Genomic DNA, 23,274 nt, shown 5'->3' with positions numbered 1-23,274 from the left:
ACAATATATCCTTATGGAAGTAGCGACGCTAAGGAAGGGGAGACGGGGGAAATGACCGAGCGGGTGCAAAGCCCTGCCGGAGGAGGAGAGGAGGATAGCAGTCAATCCTGTGGGGTAATCAGGGGTGCAGTTGCCGGCAGGAGGGATTAGGCTGAGTTTCCCAGTTACATTCCTCCATCTCAGGGTTTCATTCCTGGAGAAGAAATGCACCATATGCACCAGATCTGGAAGCAGTTCAGGAGAGCCCCCTTCTCCCACCCCCTTTTCTCCCTTGAAGCCGGTGCCAGCCGCACATAGGCAGAGAGGTGCAGGGGACGGGGGGCAGCGCTATGCCCCAGGTCTGAGGGAGGAGAGGTCAGTGCCAGGGTAGGACCCCCCCTCCCGCTGTGGGGTGGCTGCGCATGGAGCAGAGGGGCTGGGGCCCGGGCTGGTGCATGGGGTGGGATGGGGTGTGTGGGTGCTTGCTGGGGGAGGGTGCCTTGCTAGGGAGGGAGGGAGAGGATGGAGAAGGGGCTTCCTTGCATCTGAGGAAGGAGCCTCTCTGCAGGAGAGCAGGGGGAATGGAGGTAGGGGTGCCTGTGAAGGTGGGGAGCCCCTGGGGCAGGGATTGTTGCCTTTTGGGGGGGCCCTTGGGGAGGAGGGAGTCAGCCTCCCGGTGGAGGAGGGACCTGCGTTGGAGCGCTGGAGGGGAGCTGGGGGGCTGAGGAGGTCTCTGTGGTCAGGAGTGCCGGGCAAGGGGTGGGGGACTCTGAGGGGGGAGTTGGGGGGGGGGGGAACCTGAGGGGTCTGTGGGGGCTCAGAAAGGATTTTGGAGGCTCTGAGAGGGTCTGCAGGGGTGCTCCGAGGGGCTGTGGGGGGACTCAGGGGTCGGGTGGGAGCTCTGAGGGCTGAGCTGGGGGGCTCCGAAGGGGCTGCGGGGGGCTCTGAGGGAGCGGGGTTGGTAGCGGGCTCTGAGGGCTCCCGGAAGGGATTTGGGGAAGGCTGAGGGGGCTCCGCGGGGATTTGGCAGGGCTCTGTGGGGCCTCGGAGGAGATCCGCGAACATGGAGAGAGGCTGTGAGGGGCTAGGGGGCTCTGAGGGTCTTGTGAGAGCCCGAGGGGAGGTTCTGAGAGGATTTTGAGAGGTCTCTGTGGGGAGAGTCTATGGGGATGCCTGAGGGGGGTCTGAGGGAGGCTCTGAGGGGGCTCTGTGGGGATTTGGGGGGGGAGAGCCCGAGGGGGTTCTGAGGAGGTTTGGGAAGGCTCTGAGGGGATTTGGGTGGAGAGCCCCTGGGGATGCGTGACGGGGGGTCTGAGGGGAGGCTCTGAGGGGGCTCTCTAGTGATTTTGGGGGGAGAGCTCATGGAGACGCCGGGGGTGGGGGACGTCTGAGGAGAGGCTCTGAGGGGATTGGGGAGGCTCTGAGGGGGTTTGGGGTCTCGGGGGGCTGCGGGGGCGCCCCGGGGGCGGCCGCATCTCCCCTCTCCCTCCCGCGCAGGCTGCTGCCTTCCTACCCCCGTTACCGTGGCAACCGCCCGGGCTCCCCCAGCCCCGCGCCGCCGCCGCTGCCGCCGCCGGAGCTGCTCGGCAGCCGCCTGCCGCCGCCGGCCATGGAGCTGCTGGCCGCGGCGCTCAGCGCCGCCTGCGCCCTCGACCAGGACGGCTCGGCGGGACAGCCCGGCAGGTGAGCGCTGAGGGCGGGTAGAGAGGGGTGGTGCGAGGGGCCGCGCCCGGGGCGGAGGGGGGCGCCCCACCGCTGCCCCGCCGCCGCGGCTGAGGGTGCCTCCGCCTCCCACAGGGAGCCCCCCGCGGCCGCTGAGGAGAGCCCCGCCGCCGAGGCGCCGCCGCCCGCCCACCCCATGACGGCCGACTCCTGGAGGAACCTCATCGAGCACATCGGTAAGGAGCCGTCCCCCGCCTCGGTCCTCCCCCGGCGGTCCCGGCGGGGGGATTCGGCCGGGGGGTCCGGCGGCCGCGCTCTCCCACAACTTCACCGCTTTTCCCGTTCCCCGCACTCGCGGCAGCACAGCAGCCCCTAGAGGTGCCGCCGCGGCGGGCCGGACCCCTCACCCGAGCCGAGCTGCCGTCTCCGGCCCCCCTAAACCCCCCAAACCAGCAGCGTTTAGCGAATGAAACCCAGATCTAAACCCACGCGGTACATGGCAGGAGGGAGCCTCAGGCAGGGGTAAGGCGGTTGTGTTGCGGCAACCCAACTCTCTGTCCATGCTGGAAAAAACTCTCGCTGTTGGTGTAAAACATAATAACCACGGCCTTAGCGGTGGCTTTTTGCTGTCTTTAGGGGCATCAGGCTTGCACGCTGCCTGGCAGGAGATTTAATGCTGTCGCTGAGCAGCTTTACCTCCATTCATAAATAACGATTACTTCTTGTAATTACGAAGCAGTTAATAATTAAGGCTACAGCCAACTTTCTGCCGAAGTCTGATTTTGCATACTCAAAAAGGCGTAAGACTGAAGTACTGGGTCAACTATCCTGTTGGATGTTAGCTGTATGCACCAGCGTCAGCATGTATTTGTAACAGCCACTGGTGTAGCATTTGCAACAGAGGAGTAAGTTATTTTATCATTTGTGGTCTCTTTGTAAAGGCAGAGTTGAGGTTATCTGGGTGGCTGTGGAGGAGAGGACTGTTATGCTTTTGCTCTTGTGGTATTTTTGAAATTTTTTTTGTGGGATGCAGAGAGGACCTTCACAGCTTGTTTCTTGGTTTCCCACATCTGAATTGTGACATTCCTCAGAGAGATTTGGGCAACTGCAAAGTTAACCCCCATCCTGAGGCAGGTTTCATGGTGGGAATATAGAAGCTTCATTTTTAAACAGTTCTGTTCAGTTTCAGGAAATGAAACTGCAAGATACTTGCATCTAGAGGGCAGGAATGTAGCACTTTGCATGGGAAAATTGGATAGATAACTCTCATGAGCAGCAAGGCGAACCTCCCTGGCAGGAATGAGGAGGCTTCTCACACTGTCTCTGGGAGAGGAGAGCGGCTGCAGTTTGGTGTCAGGTCGTGGCAGGCAGGGCTGATTCTTGGAACGCCTGATGCCACTGGAACAGTGCTGAGGAAAGAGACTGGTGTGAAACCAGCAGCCTGCCAGCGTCTGTCAGACAAAACAGCTGAGTTCGGGGCCTTCTGGAGGAAAGTGGTGAACAATTTGCATGGATGTTACCAGATCTGTTACTTGCTTTTGGCTGTGTGGGTACTAATCTCCCAAGGCAGATGTGTCAATACGTTGTCAGTTTGCTGGGACTGTGCTGCTAAGAGGCATGATAAAAATACTAAAACCAGCAGGACTTCAAAGCAACCCATATTCTTATATATTTTTATGTGCTGTATATCAGAGGGAAGCCGTGTGATAGCTCTGCATGCATCAGTGTAACTGCAAGTAGGTCTGTTGCACCTTGATGGAGGAGACATGGTTTTGACAACCAGAGATGTTACGCTAATCCCCAACAGACAGGTCATTTCAAATGGCTGGAGCACACTCGCTCCCTTCCCTCCCTCCTGCCTTTGAGGCATTAATGGACTTTTTGCCTGAAACTGGAGCAGAGGATTTCAGAGAAAACGTCTCTGGACCTCCTGAGATTTTACATAGCTTTCAATGTAATAACATTTACTTTAAGAGCACTGCAAGCTCTCTAAGGCGAGCATTTTCCACAATTAGTAACTAGTTTTTCAATTCCCCTCCCAGTTTTTGAGAGAGCTGGGAAAGGAGACTCTGACAGCAAAATTAAATGGAATAAACACAAAGGGAAAAGTCTATTATGTACTATACAAACTTTGTAAACACCGCTTAGGAAGATCAGCCTTAACCACTTAAGTCAACAGGCGACACTAAACCCATGCTCTGACCACACAGTTAACCTTCAGCTAGGTCACAGTAGGGACAGTTGGGACATTAAGCAATGAATGGAGCTCATACAGGTCTCTGACATTTTGTACTTGTTCACTTACTAAATGTAAGCATTGACTAAATCATCGTTATCTTCTGAGTCACATTCAACTACTGATCTCAGCTTCTTTCTACACATTCAGTCAGTTCCCAGATGTATTGCTCTCCTTTCAACATGTCAAAACCCTGTTCCCTGACCTTGCATCTCTTACGCCACCCGTCCTGTGCTGTGACCATCTCCTGCTTCATCTAGAGTAGGCTTTTGCATGGTTTCTCTCCCTCTCTCTCTCATCTAAGCCTTTGCTCTACCCATTGTAACATCTTTACCGACATTGGATGGACTTTTTACACCAAGATAGCGAGGATATCTTTTATCCTTGCTAGCACAACCCTCTTTGTTTCTTCCTACCCTTCTTCTGCCTAAACATCTACCTGTCTTTTGTCTTTCTTCTGCTATCACCTTTCTGCTTCCTCCCCATATTGCTGTCTGCGGTAGAGCTTCAGCCAGTCTCTCTTCAGCTCCCTCCTTAAAATGAGTTACCTCGCTGTCATTTCCGAACGAGTTCTGGTGGTAGATGCCTTTAGTCAATCCGATCTCCCCGTTGTCCGTATTTGCCTTTGCCTGCCACTGAAGGCTCCGTAGGTCTTATCTGTTTGGTTGGTCAGACACGGGAACCTGGAAATAAAATCAAGTTTCATTGTCTGGATTTTATTTCCTTAAAAGCAAGGGGGAAATTTTTCTTGAGTATCTTTTTTAAAGGGCTGCTCTCCAGATCTGCACAAGGGACACTGAATCCCCCTTACGCAAAATATCCTTAATTGCCTCTGACTTGCAGGGCAGACCCACCAGCACAACATGGCTGTACCATCAGACACTGCAAGTATAATTATCTCCAATATGATTATGCTTTAGTTTCCCAGCATGTTTTCTCTTGAGTCAAGCACTGCCCATACTGCTGCAAGGTGTTACTTCCCAGCCTGTCCTGCTCTCTGGTGCGTGGTTTGGTGGGGCAGAAAGTACCCAGTGCCCTACTGCAGCAGAGCCTTCAAGCACAGGCTGAGCTTACAGATCAGTACCACTGAAAGCACCTCCAATTTAGCAGGCTCTCTGCTTCATTCCGAAGGAGCCTTTCCACCCTACTACATCCTCAGCACCCTCACTGATGCTGAATAACATGCAGAAATGCTTAGGAAAGCCGTATAAGCCTAGTTGACGCAGAGAGAAATTATATAAGTAGCAGCAGCATGCAAAACTTCAGGGGAAGTCTCCTCTCTTCGGTTATCGTGTAGGAAGCTAACAGAAGACTGTATGGTTTCCTAGGCACAGCTACCCTTATTGCTATTTTAATCCGGTGTTGAACGTCTTTCCAGGGAGAACAGATAACAGGATACACTCACAGACTGCGGTAATGCTGTCCTTGTGCCTGTGCTTTTCCCCAGCATATTTCTGATATAGTTTTAACAGTGACTGGTACAGAGTCTTGTGAAAACTGGCCCAGAGATTTAATAGGCCGTAATATCTACGTTTCTGCCCTCCCTAGACAAACTCCTGACTCAGTTGTCTCTCACCTTATTACACACGGAATTTGCTTCTGAGATCCAATATTGTGAATGCACGTGACCAGACAGATTTTAACCCCTAATGATTCAGACAAAATAAATTATGTAGGTGTTTGGGGGGTTTTTTAACATCAAGGACTTTTCTCTTTATTCATTCATGTTACACTTTGCAATTCAAGTATAAACCAAGGGAGATAATGTAAATTGCGCTCCTTCAATTTGAGTGAGGAGAGTGACTCAGAGCAGGCTCATGTGCTCTTGTCTTTTCATATCTTCTAAATTACATTTTATATTCAAGCAATTAATATTCTGGGTCCTACAGATGGCTCAGAAATAGAAATGGGGCAGTTAGAAAGCCCTAGGAGAGACAAAGGATCTTCTAAAGATGGCCAAGGAATTTCAGGATTCCTGCCTTTTTTGTGCTGTCAGTTGAAATTGGGGGGGGAGCGCAAATTCTGTGCAATTTCATCTGCTTCTGAAGTTAGTAATTGAAACTCAGAAGACACCTCGTGTGATTGATGTGCCACAAGATAGTGAATTCAGAGCCTTTTCCTTAGTGCTATGGCATTCAGGTGCCTTTTGAATGTGAATTTCATATCTTCAATCATCATAGAAACCGAGAAGGAAGACAGAAGGAAATTAAGCAACATGTCCAAGGCTAACCATGAAGCCAACACCAAAACAAACTAGTAACTGTAGCTTGTTGTCCCAATGCTTCACAAGTCCAATGCCTTAACAGCAGTTCAGTGTTTCCTCCTTAAGGATCTTCATGGCCATCAAATTGCTCCTTTAAAGTAGTTTCAATGTGTGCAATATTACTTTTCTGGACACACACTTACACATACCTATCAATCTATATAACTTGTAACATAACAATATTGCAGAGAAAATCAAGGTTTAAAAGAAACGTTTAAAAGCCTGGCAAATAACAAACTGCTTCTTTTATGTCTTCCGATTGATCATGGATTCATCTGACTGTGTTACTAAATGTTTTGTGAGAGCAGATTGTTGACAACACTTTAGATTTAGAAATGGCCTTCCATTTATAGTTTCCACTTCTGGCTGAAATAGGAATGCTGTAATTGGCTTTTTCGCTCAGCATGGAAGGGATCTCTCTCACCTCTGCTGAGGTGAACTAATGCAAAGCAAATATCCTTCCCCACAATACATTTCTACTCTTTTGTTCAGCTGTAACCTCTCAGACCTGTTATGTTGCGTCCCAGGGCTCTTGTATCAGGAATATCGAGATAAATCTACACGCCAGGAGATTGAAACCAGACGACTGCAGGATTCACAGACAGACCCTGAGGAGAGTTCACCCAGCGAGGAAGCCCCATCTGAAGCGGAACCTACAAGTACAACCGAAAGCAAAGGTCCACCACAAATCAGTTTGCTGAGGAACTCCAACTCCAGGTTCAACTTATGGCAGGATCTTCCTGAGATCCGGAGCAGCGGGGTCCTCAGCATCCTCCAGCCAGATGAGATCAAGCTGCAGGAGGTAATGGGGGAAGGTGGAGTGTTTCTTAACTGGGTTGCTCCTTAAAAGAGTGAGAGTGAATTAAGTCAAATGATCAAGATTTAAAAATGAAAAGCTTCATAGCGGTCACAGACAAGCCTTGCCCTGCTGAGTACTTTTCTGTGTTGCACTGATTAGCACCACTTGCTCATTTTGAAACTACAGATGTTGTTCTATATGCTATTGCTGCTGGACATTTCTGTAGCAAAAAAGAACTTCTTTTCCCTTTTCCGATTCAGCATTAGGAGCAATTTACAAAAGAAGAGGGATAATGAAGAGGCTTTTGCAATGGAGCTTTTGGTTCCCAGTGCACATTAATCCTCTTCTGAAGTTACTAGCAGGATACATACTTTCCACCAGAAATCTTAGAAGAATTCAACCGTTAACTGTAATCTGTTTTAAATGTGATAGCAGTAGTGGAAAGGGAAGAGATAGAGATTGATAAACTTCCTTGTTTTTAAATGTTGTTACTTGGAGTCTTATGCAAAACAGTAAAGAATAATGACAGGTATATTTGCATTTTAGCCATACAGTGCAGTGACATCACTGTTTAAGACTCATATGCTGTTAATTTATAGGGCTGCATCAAACAGTGAAAGGAGTAGGTGGGGGTAGCTGCCACAATTAATGAAAACATCAGTCACACAACAATTTACAACTGGTTGCTATTTTGGATAGCGTGGGGAGCGTGCATGCTCTTTGTCAATGCATAGCACTGCATTTGTAGCCAGCAGTGGAGACGAACAAGCCCTGTTCAGTGTGTGGCGTGCATTGTAATACGAGCAATGGGCCTTCAAAGGCTCGATCCTGTGAGTCCTACTATACTCCTGCGCCAGGATTGCTTCTGGTGAGACCGTTGTGGCAATGTATCTCTTCAGCCCTGGCTCATGAGATTGTACCCAAAGTGCTGAAGAACATCTCAGGGTGTGAGCAGCTCCCCCTAAGTTTACTTGGATTTGCACAATCAACATTTATGAATCCCTTGTGTATACAGTGCCACCCTAGCCCTGGCCAAGGCTGTAACTTCACCGTTACAGTGGAAAGGCTCATCTTGTGAACCACAGGGGTGTGATGGGCAGGGCTGTGTTACACCCTTAGTGGAAGGGACTGGTATTTATACAGGGTAGCTTGGGCTGGCAGCACAGGCTCTTAGTGTGTCAGGGTTATGGCTGAAGGTGACTAAAATGATTTGTTGCTTTTCCGTGTTGTTCTTCTGCACTGGTTATTTCCATATCAGATTTGTTCTGTTTACCTGGCAAAACACGGTACTTCTAACTGCCAGCATTACAAACACAATCTGGCATCTGAAAAATTACAAGCTTTTCTTTTTCTTTCTGCTTCAAAATGAAGAGTCTTTTACAGAGAAACATTTGCTTAAAATTTTGCATTATAGATTTCAAAACCTGCCATTTCTGTTGAGTTATGTTCATTACCTCTAGATGTTTTAAGGAAAAAATCTCTGTGCTGCTAAACACCAACATTAAGTGTGCTGAATTTTCTTCTCTTTGCTTAAATAACAAGAGAAATAAAGCAGATGGAGATGGGACAGTGCTGCCTTAAAGAAGTGCTGTGCTTTCCCCTGATGTTAGTTTATCAGAGCTGAAATTTTCTTCCTGTTTGTTCTGGGATTAGCACAGTAAGAGATTATAAAATTGCTCAAAGCCAGAAAGCTGTGAAATTGGCTGAACATTGAATAGATAAAGTGGAGAATTTGCTTTGTGAGGAGAGTCAAGGACAGAAAATAAGGAGGGCTGGAGAAATCACTGAGGCAATTAAAGAGATGATGTTGAATTCAGCCTTGCTATAAGGCAGCACTGCTTGCTCCTGCAGTGCTGGAACTGCACTCACGTTCAGTATGAATTGGGAGTGTAAGCTGTACATAAGGGCTTGATTAAGTGCATGTAAAGTGTTCAACTTCATGAAGGAGAATTGCAGGAATTTACCTGAAGTACAGAGCAGCAGAAATTCTGGAGTAAATGTCTTAAGGACAAAATCGTACCTTTCTGACCCATTTTATCTTCAAAGCTGTGGTAAACACAGGGACTAGAAGAGCTTGCAGCTCTTCTGCCAGGAAAGGTAGAACAAGAGTATTATTTAGACCACAGGGAGGAATACCAGTACACAAACGGATAGAAAGTTGAAGCAAACACCCCTGTTCACAGCTGAGGAAGGGAACACTACCATAGCTGTGATGGAGCAGGGCTTAAACAGTCAGAGAAAAAGTTGCTCATCTACAGTAATCTGCAAAATGAAAGAGACAAGAACAAGAGGAATCTGGTCTTTGTTATTGGCAATGACGGAAAATTACTAAGCAGGTTATCAATACAACATAAAAAACAAGACACAGGTGTTTTTCAAGCATCAAAACAAGAAACTTGACTGGAAGAGCAATGGATGCTTGAAAAGTGTCGTGGAAGGCAATTTGCCATTGTCCCCATTGGAACAAATAAGCCAGAAAATGGAGTTTCAGGAAGGGGGGGGGGGGGGGGGGGGGAAACCGCACACCCAAAAACCCAAATCCACCCCCCAGCAATTTCAGCAAAAAAATTTTGCAGCATGGCCCATTAGCCCCGGGAACTCAAACAGAATTCAGACAGCGATGGCCTCTGCCACACCAACCTTCTTCATCTGAAGTGAATGTGAGAGTAGCAAGATGTAAAACAACAACTGGAAGTGTCACAAAAAATGTAGGTGCAAATACAGAAAAAGGAAGAACAAAAGAAAAAGCAAAAGACATGTTACAGACCACAGAGGTCAGGGAAATACGAAAATTATGTGCTACTGGAATAATTATCAGAAATGACTAAGTCATTGATAGGGTAGTTTTAATTATCCAGACATCTGTTGAGCATCAAACATAGCAAAACATGAATCACCAAGGGCTTTCTTTTAACTATCTAGACAATGTAATGATGCAAGAAGAACGAGCCAAAAGAAATGCTGTTTGGATTCTGACCTGGAGTCAATGTGGAGGAAATGACAGGCAACATGTAGGTAGCAGGAGGAACAAGTGACTAGAGAGAAAACACACTCCCTGTATTACGTGTGATTTAGGTTAAAACAAATTCTGTCACCAAGGTACTAGGCTCTGAAGAGGTAGTGATCCAGAGATTAGAAGAAACAACATTTAATTAGTGAAACTTCTTTCAGCGTGAACCTTAAATTAGATATTGGAATGACCTTTTTGTGGAGTGGCTCCGGTTTATTCCTCTTTCTGAGTTCAGTTCTCTACCTTTCAGTTTGTCCTTGTTTTATTTACTGTATAGTTTCTTCATTTTGTCCTTTTCTGCTTGCTAACTGTATTGATTTTCCTACACTGTGTTCATCTTCTATGTTTTAGCTGATTCTGAGCTGAGTGGAACTCGCCCAAAACAATTTACTAATAAAAATAGTTTAGCAAAGTATTCTCAATCTTTGAACTGAACCGAACCATTTTTGCTGAGATGTATGAGCTTTGATAAAGTTTTTGCCAGGTATTATTTGGATTCAGGTCACTCTGGTGTTAGAAAAAGGGGCAGAGACAGACTAATTTGCACCATGTGTCATGGTGTGAATTTAGATCAGAGAGCTGCTGCTCTGAAAATATCCTTTGCTCAAGCAAAAGAGGGACTTGAACCTGGTTGTGCGCACTGGTGACATGGCCTCTGTGTGGAAGAGCGCATTTGACAGGTAGGCAGTCTTTCTCTCTTGTTCCATTTTCACAAAAATGTCCAGAAAATATTTTATTTCCTTTCCTTCTTTGAGCAAACCTTAGATTTCAAACCTCCAGAGAGCTCTGGTGCTGGACTTACTGTACTTCTAGCAGGTGGAAGTCAGACTGGCCCTGTGAAGGCAACCAGGTCTCAGAGCTGGTCACAGCCAATGCCGTGGCATCGGATCAGAACAACATCCCTCCTAGACTAGACCAGAATTCCCCCTTCTTACCTGGTGGTTTACATGAAGAGCAGGGCTATTGGGAACAAATATTTCCAATCTATGCAATAAAACACCATATTGTCTCAATAGGAATTTAGCCTGTAGGATTACTTACTCTTGTCTTTGGTGACTCTTAATTTTCTCCTTTATCTTCTACATTTCCTTCTTCCTTAGGCTTCGCTTCTCTTTTCCTTTCTCAGTCTCTCTGCCAAAACATAAGCAATGAAAATGATTAGTATGGCTTTTACGTGACTGAGATTTCATGAAGTTAATGACCCAGAGGACTGATGGAACAGTGTTGGTCATGTTTCCAAGAGATAGTTTCAGACTATTTGTAGAGTCAGGAAGATAGTATTACATCAACTGACATTTAGTTCAAATTTTTTTTCTAGTTATTTTTGCAATTCTGAGACCAGAAGCTCATGCTTTTTTGTTCTAGTGACTGCTTATAGCTAGCAAAGTTCAGTTATTCCACAGAGATCACATCATCGCATCACATGGTTGGATGTTTGGTACCAGTTTAGGAGGTTTGCAGCTCATACTTACCATTCAAAAGGGAAACAGCAGTCTGGGCTGCTCGGAGTAGGTATTTTGGGTCTGCACAGGACCAGCTGGATCTCCCAAGCAAATTAAGACACTTGTGCCTTGCACATGCTGTGAACACTTCCAGAAGCTTGTCCTGATCAGTGGAGATGTTCTTTACTTCCCTAGCATCTCCTTTAAATCAGAACCCTGTGCATTGATATTTTTGCTATGGATTTCTTTATTTCTGTGGTATGGCTTGCACTCTGCATGTGCCCATGCAAATCTAGCACTCCCCACTATGGTGAACAGCAAACACACACAAATTAATTTTTCCAGACATAGGCAGAGGGGCTTCTGCAGATCAGGAAGCAACCTTCTAGATGAAGCAAATTGTCTGAGGGTTTAAAGGCTGTCGTAGAGTGGCAGGTCTTGATCTTGGCTCTCATGGTCATCCTGCAGTCAAACCTGGCAGAAGACAAATCCTGGCTTGGAGTGTCTGGAAAGCTGCAGTGCAAAATGACTGGTGGTATAAATCCCCAGGATACTGGAAGGAACAGGTTGTCCCAGCATATCCTGTCTTATTCTTTGTTGCATCTTTACCTATATCCACTTCTCCTCTCATTTATCAAATAAAAAGGTACAGTTAAAGCTGTAAGAGGTGCATTTAGGACCTATCCAGTCATGCAGAGAGAGAGAGATAGGTTCTCTGTCAAGTTCACCAGGTGCCCTGGTGAAGCTGTTGGGAGAAGCTGAGCTGATACTCCTCCACTTTTCTCATTGGGAATCTGGTCTTGAAAAAAATAAAATATCCTCTTATTCCTTAAACACCAGCTGTTCCACATACACTGACCAAGTATCCTCATTTCTACCCACACCCTTTGCTCTGTCTCCCTTCTGGGGGCTGTGCAGGCACAGCCTCCTTCTCTGGTGCAGGAAAGGACCACCTGTTTGACTTAACTGCCCACTGGGAATATTTCCTAGGCTACCAACCCCGCAAAGAGCTGAAACATCACTTCACCTGATATTTTAGCAGCTCTGGATTGAGTAACAGTCCCCCCTTGCTGTGCCCATACTCCCAGATCTTGGACTGCAGCGCAGTGTCAGGAATATAACCCAGGTCTCTGTACCTCAGGTTCTTCTGTGATGCATAGCGATATTTCCAGGAAAAGGCCAAAAACTGATCAGTGGAGAATTTGAAATCATTTCTTTAAAAAGAAAAAAAAAAACAACCCAAAAAAAGAACAACCAAACCACAAGACAGACCCTCAGCTAATTTAGAAGATATTTTTCCATATGCACAGCACAAAAAATACTGCATGTACCTGCTGCTCCATTGGATCTCCTCGACTCTAGCTGGGCCCCTACAGCCTCTGAGAGCCGGTGGAGCTCAGGGACTTGTACCTGCACTGCCTGGCCAGCTCCCACCCACACCAGGGTGCAGCAGAGGAGCTGTGGGCAGTAGGGGAGCTTGGGCTCAAGGATCGAAGCAGCTTTAGGTTCAAGGAAGCGAGACTTTCACTGAGCTACCAAAAGGTTCCTCTTTCAGTAGCGGCAGCATGGGCCAGCCCCAGGACAAGGAGCCCAAGACGCACCTTCATCAAGAGGTGTCTGAAGGATCTAATGATTTTTCACCATGTTGAAGCCCTTGTGAGAATCTTCAATTAATCTTACTTCAACTAACGGATTCAGCAGTTGTGTAATTTATTTACCTCTATATACCTTTTTTATCTATTGCTGAACAAAGACAACAAACACTTGCCTGGAGAGTAAGTGAGCTCTGTGTAGTAATAGTGGACTGTCCCTGCCGCACCTGCTGTGGGCAGACAGTTTTACATCCTTGTCTCATTAACTTGTGATTTATCTCTGAACCAAACCACCAACTTGTCTTTCTGCTTCCCCAGACCACATCCCTGGCCTGAGAAACCCAGGCTTTGCACCAGAGACTTCTCTTTTAACAGGAGAAGCGAGGGCTGGAATTTGGAGATTATTTACGGCTTACAGTAATAGTTAAGGACTACCGTGTCTTGTCCTAGTCCTTGGTGGATTGGGTCAGAAAAGCATACGGCCGGGGTTGACCAGGGAGCCTCACTTGGGCAGTAACAGCTGTATTTCCTTTGGGTCAGGGAACACACAGGGGCTTGGAGCGCCACAGCTGCGTACTTGTATTAGCTCTGCCCCAAGGAGCACATCGCACACTGGGACTGCAGTGTGCTGGGTGCTGTACATCCCAGCCCCTACAACCATGGCTTTTCTAAAACAAGAGTTTAGAGGGTGCAAGGAGACCCTCCTAGGTAGCACAATAAGCCACAACAAGCAGAGATACAGGCCAGCACTGTCATGATCAGCAGGGGGTTGGAGGTGCGTGGAGGCTGCCAAGGGCAACTCCCCGAAAGGGAGATGAAAGTGCAGGACCATGACAAGCGGGCATGGGGGGGTCCAGTGCCTGGGGCAGCCTCAGGTCAAGCCTGAGTGAGACTAAGAAGGAAGAGGGGAGCCCATGAAGTGTTTTTATGTGTGCATGTGCACAAAATCATACTGCTTATATATAATGAGAAAAAGAGAGAATTCTGCTGGAGAGATTCAGTGGAAGGAAATGTGGCCAAACAACTTAGGAGAGAGACAGAAGGAGCCAGGCTGATGGTGGAGGGAGGAAATCTTCCCCATTCAAGTCACTATCCTGTGTAACACATGGCAAATGCCATTGTGGGCTTACCTCTCCCCGTACTCTGGGCCTGGAGGGTGGGTGCAAGGTCCATGACTGTGTGCAGCACAGATGTTCTCATTAAGGCTGTGTGTGCCTCTCTGTAGAAGGTACCTGCTGATTTCCTTCTTTGGGATTCTCCCCCAGGCCATGTTTGAGCTGGTTACTTCTGAAGCCTCGTATTACAAGAGTCTGAATCTGCTGGTGTCTCACTTCATGGAAAACGAACGTCTGAAAAAGATCTTACACCAGTCCGAGGCACACATCCTCTTCTCCAATGTCCTGGATGTTATGGCTGTTAGTGAGCGGTAAGACAACTGCTGCTGGATTTTTGTCCAGCTGAATGGCATTGCTTTAGCTAACCTCATTTGTAGAGGGATGGAGGAGCTGACTAGAGGCAGTCTGTTACCCACTGTCTTTTCAAACAGCCTGTGGACACATTCATTGCTTTGAACCCCAAGGGCTTCTTCAGGTCACAATTAATATGAGCGCTGGGTTTCTTATCTAGCTTCCTGTTGGACCTCGAGCAGCGGGTGGAGGAGAATATTGTGATCTCGGATGTGTGTGATATTGTCTACCAGCATACGGTTAATCACTTCTCTGTGTACATCACCTACGTCTCCAACCAGACCTACCAGGAGAGAGCTTACAAGCAACTTCTGTGAGTTCCAGTGCTTGACGCTAAATTATTTTGCAAAATTGTATAAGCCACGGATTTAGCTGTAATTTTGATATTTATGAGAAAGGGCTAGATAGTACAGAATCAGGATTTCCCACTTCACTGATTTTTCACTGCACCTGTAAAAAGAAAACACAATTAAAAGGCTTTATAGTAAGGGTGGGGTGATATAGTATGCAGGTAACATATCAAGTAAATTCAGAGCCAGCAGTTCCCAACTGTGGGAAATATTTATGGTGTACATGGGGACACACGCTTGTGAAATGTATGTATTTTCAAACTGCAAGTAGAGGAAAGAGATTGAAAGGCCAAGAATGTAATACAGATCTCTGATGACTGCTTTTCCCGAGCTTCTCGGCAAGGCATTTGACCTTCCCAAAGTTAGAATTATTTTTTTCTTTCAGAACAACAAAATTTTCTTAAAAGGAAAAAAAAAAAAAAGCTATTTTCTTCACATTCTGGTGTTACACACACAGATGTTACCTAGGCCTGAGGATATAATCCAAGATATTTTTGCAGTATTTTTCAAGTTTAGCAAGTCTTTTGGTCCGGTAGGAATTCTCTCTTCCCAGCTCAAAACAAAGAGTGCCCTACAAGCTTGTCTTTGAGCAGGAGAATTAATTTTTCTTTAGTTACAATGTCCTGGATTCTTTCAGGACAGCCCATTGCACATGCTGCACTGTATTTTCTCCCCACAGCAGCAGCTGGTTCAGGGGAGTGTAACAAGCCCTAATCCTTTCCTTTCTCAGCTCTCCAGCTTTTGAGGCAAAAAAAAAAAAAAAAGGCACTTTAAGGGGCCTCTGTTGAGCTTGGCTAACTGTTCTCTCCAAAAGAAGGGTACCGTAGGGTTTCCTTCAGTCAGAGGTGAGCAGTATAGCTGCAGAATATAAACAGTTTGCCTAGAGCCATTAGCTAAACACTCAGAAGCGAAGCAGCAATAGGCTGGATTACTTGAGCTTGAAAAGGACCTGTTGGAGATAGAGGTATTCCTAGATATGAATTTAGAGGGCAGCATTTTTTTTGGCTGCGGGAGAACATAAAGCAAATTGAAAAGAATAGACTCCCTTCCACAGGCTCCTAGCTAGCACAAGAATTTTGCAGCACTGGGCTGAACTCGAAGCCTGAGGTGTGTCACAGTTCCTCCCATTTGGCTATTCCTCAGATGCACGCAGGTCCATTCTGCTGTGGCTCTGGTGAGTCACACTGTCACACAAGTACCTGCTGCAGCAGGGAGAAACACTTACAATGGCTTCTCTTGGATGCTGCAAGTCACACGCAGTAAAGACAGGTTTTGCACAGTTAGCAATCTCTTTGCATCCATGCTGTTTCTGCTAGCCAGGACTCCAGCAGTGTAAGTCTTCCTCAGGGCCCCGCAGTTGCCAGGAAGCATTGTCTTTGACTATGGCAGCTGGGGCTTGTGAGGCTGCTCTGCGCAACTATGTCCATGGCCCAGCAATACCCTCATCTGCTGCGAACACCATCAGGGAAGGCCTGGGCATGACCCATGCCCTTCTCAGGCCAGATAATGATTTCCATCCTCCGGCTAAGCAGCCGGGAATAGCCAGACTTGAGCTGTTTTGTGGCTTGTCTTGTTCTTACAACTGTGTGAATTTCACCTTGTCACAGAGTTCCAACTGTGTAAAAATATATAATTATGCCTCTGACTCATCTACTTGGACACACACCCCATTCACACACACCTACGCACACAGCGTATGCTGCTGAGATAGATGTGCTAACACATGTGAACGCTACCATGGCTTGTACATTAAAAGTCTATTTTTTCCCTCCCCCAACACTATAAATAGTTCTAGATTTAAACTAAAATACACCTAGAAGCATTCAGTCCCCTCCTCCCCTCTTCTCTCTCACTGGGAGAGGCCAGGCAGATGCTGTCTCTGGGACCAAGCTGCTTTTGGGTCACCAGCCATATACCAGAGTCTTAGGCAGGGTAGCACTCAAAGCCCTCACCTCTCTCTCTCTCTCTCTCCTCTCAGCCAGGACAAGCCAGCTTTCCGGGAAGTGATCTCACAGCTGGAGCTGGATCCCAAGTGCAAAGGCCTGTCCTTTTCTTCCTTCCTGATTCTGCCGTTTCAAAGGATCACTCGGCTCAAGCTGCTGGTGCAGGTAGAGTTTTGCTCTTGTCTCTCTCCCGAAGGACTTCTGGATCCCTGCTGGAATTTTCCTTTCCAGCAGTTGTGAATGAGGCTTAGATACAGCCACGATCAACCCTAGAGCTGGATGAAGCGTTTCCACAGAGTTAGACATTCTCAACGACTACGGAAAAAAGATTTCAGTCACTCGGAGACCATCCTCAAATTAGTGTTGAATTTGCCAGATAGCTTTTACTGAGGAGAAGAGTTGAAGAGGAACTTTGTTGAGCTGCTAGAAGGGGCAGCAACAGTCCATTAACCCAGCTGCCTAATGGTTAGGATGCTGACACACAGATGCACAGTGCAGAACAGCTGCAGGACATGGAAATGCTCCATGTATAAAAACCTACATCATGGTGGCTTGGACTAGACTGTCAGCCATCTTCCTCCTGTGCTTTGCCAGCTTGTCTAAACACTGCTGGAGAATATGCTTCTAGGGATGAGGAAACAGCTCAGTCCCAAATGATCTTATCCCACTGGGATTACCAATAACACTGTCTGTTAGTGCCAGCTCTAGCTATTTTTATTTATTCATTTATTTTTATAAAATAGGAGTCTGCCTGCTGTATTTCTTTTAGATATAAGGTCAGATGGGAACAGGTTTTAATGAGAAAGAGGAACTAAGAGGTGAGAGTCGCTGCACTCTGTCACCTATCCTGTAATTAAGCTGATGGCCAGAAATAACTCGGAGGCTAGCAAAGACCTTTCTGTGCTGTCAGATTGGGATCAGAGTTAACACAGCCTTTCCTCCCCTGCAGAATATTTTGAAGAAAGTGGAAGAGAAGTCTGACAGGGAAACCACTGCCCTGGATGCACATAAAGAACTGGAAACAGTAAGTTTGAATGAGCTAACTGAAGGCCATTAAGGTTAAACCATCGTGCTCATTTCCCCCCCCTCCAAAAAAAGACCTACAAACTACATCTGCTCCTGGAGCTGTCCATTGAATCCTGTGACTGTGTTTCAAGAGTAATTTTTTTTTTTTTCTTAAGTCTTCCTTGCTCTCAAAGATGGACTAATCTAGCAGCACTTAGATGTCAGTGACAAGGAATCCCTTGCTAACAACAGATGTGTATATGTTTCCGCTGTAGGAAAGGGCAGAGAGAATGTTTTCCCTTGGGGTCTTCAAGAATACAAATTGTTTTTGCAGATACCTGAAGGTGATGGATCCCAGTGAGAGATGTAATTAGCTGCAACAGACAGTAGAGTACAACTGTGTCACATTTTCTCCAATACAGCACACTTCTTCCTCTGACCTAGAATAGCAGTTTCTTAATGAAGTACTCAAGCCTGCTTTTAGCCCTCTTCCCTGAAGCTGGTAGGTAGGTGTGGTGTTCAGTTGTGCTAGTTACTGCTGTGTACAAAACACCAGGAAGGCATTGGGATGTTTTCCATCTGCGCTGGTCCTGACACGGTCAGACAGGGTGATCCCATCTCCAGGCTACATAACTGAATGGTCTGGACGTAGCTGGCAGCTATGTGGGCTGGGACAGAGTGTTTGAACCCTTCTCCATCAGAAGCTTGGAACATCTCTTGAATCCTGCAGTTCAATATAAGTATTTGAAGTTGAAAACTGTGCTAGAACGTCAGCCTGAGGATACGGTTGCAGCTTCTGACTCAAATACTAGAACAAAATGGTCTCTTGGATTTGCCCTGAACCAGTCTAGGAAGCGTACGCTTTGGAGATCACTAGGGATAAAGACAGAGACCTTAGCAATGAAGAATGTTCTGCATTAGTTAGTATTTGCAGAATCCCTCTTGATGTATCTGGTAGCCAATTGTTTTTCCATTGGTCAAAAGCCTGAGGAAGGCTATTCCTGTAGTATGCAGATGACTACAACTGCTGATGGAAAAATGCTCTTTTTACATTCAGCTATCAGTGACTCACGTGATCAATTTCATAACTCCCTTTGTATGGTTACTTATCTGTGTTTAAGTTTAGACGCCTCATGTCCAACTAGGTACAGGCATCACAACAGAGATCATCTGGTGCCTATTTTCTCTGTAGGTATTCTATTTAAGAGGTAAGAGCTAATCACGGTTTCAGTTGCTGATATTCTGGTGGATTTTGAGTAGCAGAAACAGAGCACAAAGCGGAGCTTGTTCTCCAACGTAATTTTTCTACCTAGCCAGTTCTCAAGAGAGTTGCTCCTTATGAAACAGGCAGTGGCATCTAGGTTAAGGTCCCTGTACTAGGGTAGTGCGTGCACATTGGTTGTGGTTTTTTCAGTTCAAACTTTATACTCAGAACACACTGGGCTCTGTATGATGAACGTCTCTTTCCCTGGGACATTTCATAGCCCTGGCATCTGGTGCTGCTTGGCAGAACCACAGCATTTGCATCGGTGAAATGAAGATCTTTGGCTTCATTCTCTTCTTGAAGATGATACTGCGCATGTACCTCATTTCAAGTGTTGGGGACAAGGAAGATGAGATACATGGTGTGTCAGGATCTGGGAAAGGAGCTGTTCCCTTTGCTGTGCAGCCAGGAGTATTGCTTAATACTGTCTGGTTCAGTAACTGAATACAGCCATCTAACACGTCCTCTGATAGTCAGCTTCCAGATATAACATCTTCTGACTGTTTAGGGTTTTTTTGGGTTTGAGTTTTTTTGGGTTTGGTGTTTTTTTTCCCCTCTTCTCTTTTTCATGCGAATACAGTGCTGATAGAAGAGCTTGGCTTGGTCAATTCCTGTTACAGCAGCGCACTTACCCTGTCATGGTCAGGCCTTTCTGTGCTGTCCATCATCACTTACCTGCTTAAGGCCAGTGGAGGCAAATCTTTCTACTCTCTTTTTCCCAGGTGGTGAAAGCATGTAATGAAGGTGTCAGGAAGATGAGCCGAACAGAGCAGATGATCAGCATCCAGAAGAAATTGGAATTCAAGATCAAGGTATAAGCATAGGCTTGTAACCCTTTGCAGACAGTGAACCAACAGCATCCAGGTGTTGTGCACACATACATGGCAGTAGTAACCTAGTTGCACTCCTTTTAGTGAGTGTTCAGTGGTGGTTTGGTCCACTCTGTCCCACTCCAAAGCCTTTGAAGGGGATGTTGCTGCTGCGGGCACTGCATCCATGAGTGTGGTCTCCATGCACGCGTGCTGCAGAGGCCAGGGGCAGCACTGAGGCGAGTGTGCTGTGCGTGTACACAGATGTGAGACGATGGCATCAAACCACCTCCGCACAGTGGGTGGCTCCTGCTCCAGCACTCAGTTCTGGCTCTTCCCTCTCACGTCTCTTCAAAATGCAGGTCAGCTTTCAGCTATTATTTTAAATTACAAATTATGTTAAAGGAAGATGAAAGCTACAAAGCAAAACACTTTGAAGCTGGAAAATACCAAAATGAAGACTGTCCCACCATTTTAATTCATCCCTGCATTTATGCATTATGTATAGTCTCTAATTACCTGCTGATGACCTATTTTGGCTCCACTCAGGGAATGACTGAATCAATATTTAGGGGTGTCTGACCAGATCTCATTTAATATATGCCATGGAACTCCAGTGCCGAGTGTAAAGTTGCCAATTCTTTTCTTGAGTGCTATGGAGATGCTTCTCAGACCTGTCTGCTTCACAAACTTTGAGGAGCATAGTTAGCTTCCCAGCAACCTTTTTATGTACCTGAACGACCGAAGCAAAAAAATTTGAGACCATTTGTTTGGAAAGCCACACTGGGTGACCAAGAATTTGATTTTTCCAGAGCATTTTACCCATGTGTCAGGGCTAGACCAGAGTCCACAGGACAGCACTATATTGGGTAGCTACAAGGCTGCCTTCATCTCTTGTAAAGCTGAGGCTGTAATGACAGGCAGGAGCTGGTTTGTCCCTGGAGCAGGTCTGCCTTGGGCACTGGTGCAAGCAGGGCTCCTCTGGTGAAGAGAGTGCAAGAGCGTGGAAAGAAAGACTGTGCCACCGTGCATGTGATGAACTCAGGGAGAGAGTGAAGGTGGAAAGAGTAGCAGTTATGCAGATATTTTGCAGTATTTCAGTTATTTGACTGGAAGCATAGTGCTCTTCTAGTATAAAAAGTGCTTTGTTCTGGGCTTCTTGTTTTTAACACAATGCGTGGTAAAACTCTAGCAGAAGCGCTGTTGTGGCTGCGTGGACAATATCTCATCCTGGCTGGGACAGACCCAACCAGTGAGAACCCGTTTAACCTGGGGTTTTTTGTAGCCAAAAGGCCAAATACATGTTTTTGAAAGTCAGTCTCCCTGGCCAGAAAGGCTCAGCCCAGGTGATGAGACATGGGATCTCCCAGAGACAGATCAGGCTGTAGCCTAGTGTTTAAATCCAGCACTTGGCACTCCAGCATCACCATCCTTGAGTGTTTGTTCATTCTCAGGCCCCTGCTGTGTCCCTGTCTGAGCTCTGTTACACTCTGTGCCGGGCTGTGGTGTGGATGGCAGAGCACGCTGCCCTCTGTGCACAGCTCTGCTCCATCCTCTGCAGTGCGAGTTGTGGTGATGGGAGCTCACCACCCTTCTTTTTGCATCTCTTGTTGCTTTCAGCATCTTGACCACATAAGCCCATGGGTTTTTGCTGCTCTCCTGATCTTTGCCGTCTTTTCCTCACTTCTAGTCTGTGCCCATCATCTCTCACTCCCGCTGGCTGCTGAAGCAGGGGGAATTGCAGCAAATGAATGGTCCAAAGACATCACGAACGCTTCGCACCAAGAAACTCTTCAGAGAAATCTACTTGTTCCTTTTCAATGATCTGCTGGTAATTTGCCGGCAAATTCCTGGGTGAGTGCAAAATTCGGGTAGTACGCGGGGTATTTCATGAGCCCTATTTGCCCCTGGGTTTACCCAAGCTGTGATGCTGTGCCCCTGTCCTGTCCCCCAGGCACAGGGAGGGCATCCTGGCCTGACCTGTACGCCCCCCTCCAACAGTCACCTTGCCTTTGAGCACAGTTGACTCTTCATGGGTGGCACAGCTCCCTCCAGCTGAAAATTTATGGCAAACAGGACTTAAACACATTCCAGGCCAGGTCTCCCAGCAGGGTAAGCAAGCATGTATCCACCAGTTTCTGCGGAGTGGCAGTGAGCTACATCAACTGGTGGGCTGACCCATGAGGCCTGTCTTCCTGTCAAGAAGTGATTTTTGACTCATCACTGCCTGAAGAACAGCTCAGACTTAGTCAGTTAAGCTTCTAAGCAGCAGGCTAGAAAATTTGAGCAGCAGGGAAGGGTATAAATTTAGGCCTGAGGCTAGCGGTTATATTTGACATGGTGTGACCTGCCTCAGGAGGAGGAGAATATCATCACGCTTAGGACTATGTCTTGTGCAACTAGACACTAGTGAAATACAGCAGCACAAACAGACGGGTCCCAGAGAACAGCATGTTCTTTGTAGCATTAACTAGACTCACCAGTAGAGAGCATCTCGCTAGTCCGTTTCTAATAAACATGTCGCCGCAGTGTCTGTATGCCTGGAAATATTTTGCTTCTGCGGTGGCTTGTATCCAGAAAACACAGAGGCATTTTACAAATGGGAATGAATTAAGCCTCACAGTCCCCTTTGAGGGAGCACCGTCTGTGTTTTGTACATGGGGAGCTTAGAGCAAGCAACTTGTTCTAGGCCATGCGAGATGCCTAAGGCAGAGCAAAGAGAGGGTCTCTTGCTTTGCAGTGGGTTTTCGTAGTCACCTGCTCATCACTTCCCACAGCAGGGCATCTTTTACCCTCCTGCCATGCAGAGCTTCCTGGTCTGTGTCCCCAGTACAGTTCTGGATGGCTAAAGCCAAAGTCTCCTGGAATAACTGCAGTTTTTCCTAATCCTCTAACCTCTCCCAGGGACAAGTACCAAGTGTTTGACTCAGCTCCCCGGGGGCTTCTTCGGGTAGAGGAGTTAGAAGACCAGGGGCAGAGTTTGGCCAACGTTTTCATCTTGAGGCTGCTGGAGAATGCAGATGACCGGGAGGCCAGCTACATGCTGAAGGCATCATCCCAGTGAGTACAACAGTCACCCCACCAGTGCTCAGCACCCTGCCTGCATGGGGACCAGCTTTCCAGGCTTACCAGGGTCAGGCGGGCAGAGATCCCACTGCTACAGCTGGGCTGGCCCTACAAACCTCTCTGCCCAACGTCAGTCTCCCGAGGCCACCTTCGGTCTCTCCTACTGAAAGGCTCTAGTGAACTAGGCAGGTTTCTCTCCTGTACGGTGTATTTGTAGCATCCGGGGTGGAAGATGGACGGGCACTTTGCATTCTGGGACAGAGAGGTCAGAAATCAGCCCCAGCACAGAAGCCTACCTGATTTACAGCTCGCAGCATATTCAGAAAGTAAAAGCAAGTAGGATGTATGCTGTGCACACTCCAGTGGCTCAGCTGGCTCACTCACAAAG

General features: G+C 47.1%; 1 protein-coding gene across 1 annotated transcript in view; it reads left to right on the top strand.

Annotated features, from left to right (window-relative positions):
- Positions 1–23,274, top strand: part of NGEF (neuronal guanine nucleotide exchange factor) — a 41,324-nt gene that overhangs the window by 12,450 nt on the left and 5,600 nt on the right. Inside the window, exons 3-12 of the mRNA XM_050902900.1 lie at positions 1,477–1,662; positions 1,777–1,877; positions 6,668–6,942; positions 14,249–14,409; positions 14,610–14,762; positions 16,778–16,907; positions 17,692–17,766; positions 19,734–19,823; positions 21,511–21,674; positions 22,725–22,880. Coding sequence (XP_050758857.1) covers positions 1,477–1,662; positions 1,777–1,877; positions 6,668–6,942; positions 14,249–14,409; positions 14,610–14,762; positions 16,778–16,907; positions 17,692–17,766; positions 19,734–19,823; positions 21,511–21,674; positions 22,725–22,880 — 1,491 coding nt within the window. The remainder of the gene's footprint in view (positions 1–1,476; positions 1,663–1,776; positions 1,878–6,667; positions 6,943–14,248; positions 14,410–14,609; positions 14,763–16,777; positions 16,908–17,691; positions 17,767–19,733; positions 19,824–21,510; positions 21,675–22,724; positions 22,881–23,274) is intronic.

Source organism: Gymnogyps californianus, chromosome 10 (assembly GCF_018139145.2).
Source record: "Gymnogyps californianus isolate 813 chromosome 10, ASM1813914v2, whole genome shotgun sequence".
NCBI lineage: Eukaryota > Metazoa > Chordata > Aves > Accipitriformes > Cathartidae > Gymnogyps > Gymnogyps californianus.
The sequence above is the reverse complement of the archived record's forward strand: the minus strand, read 5'-3'. Positions and strand labels throughout refer to the sequence as shown.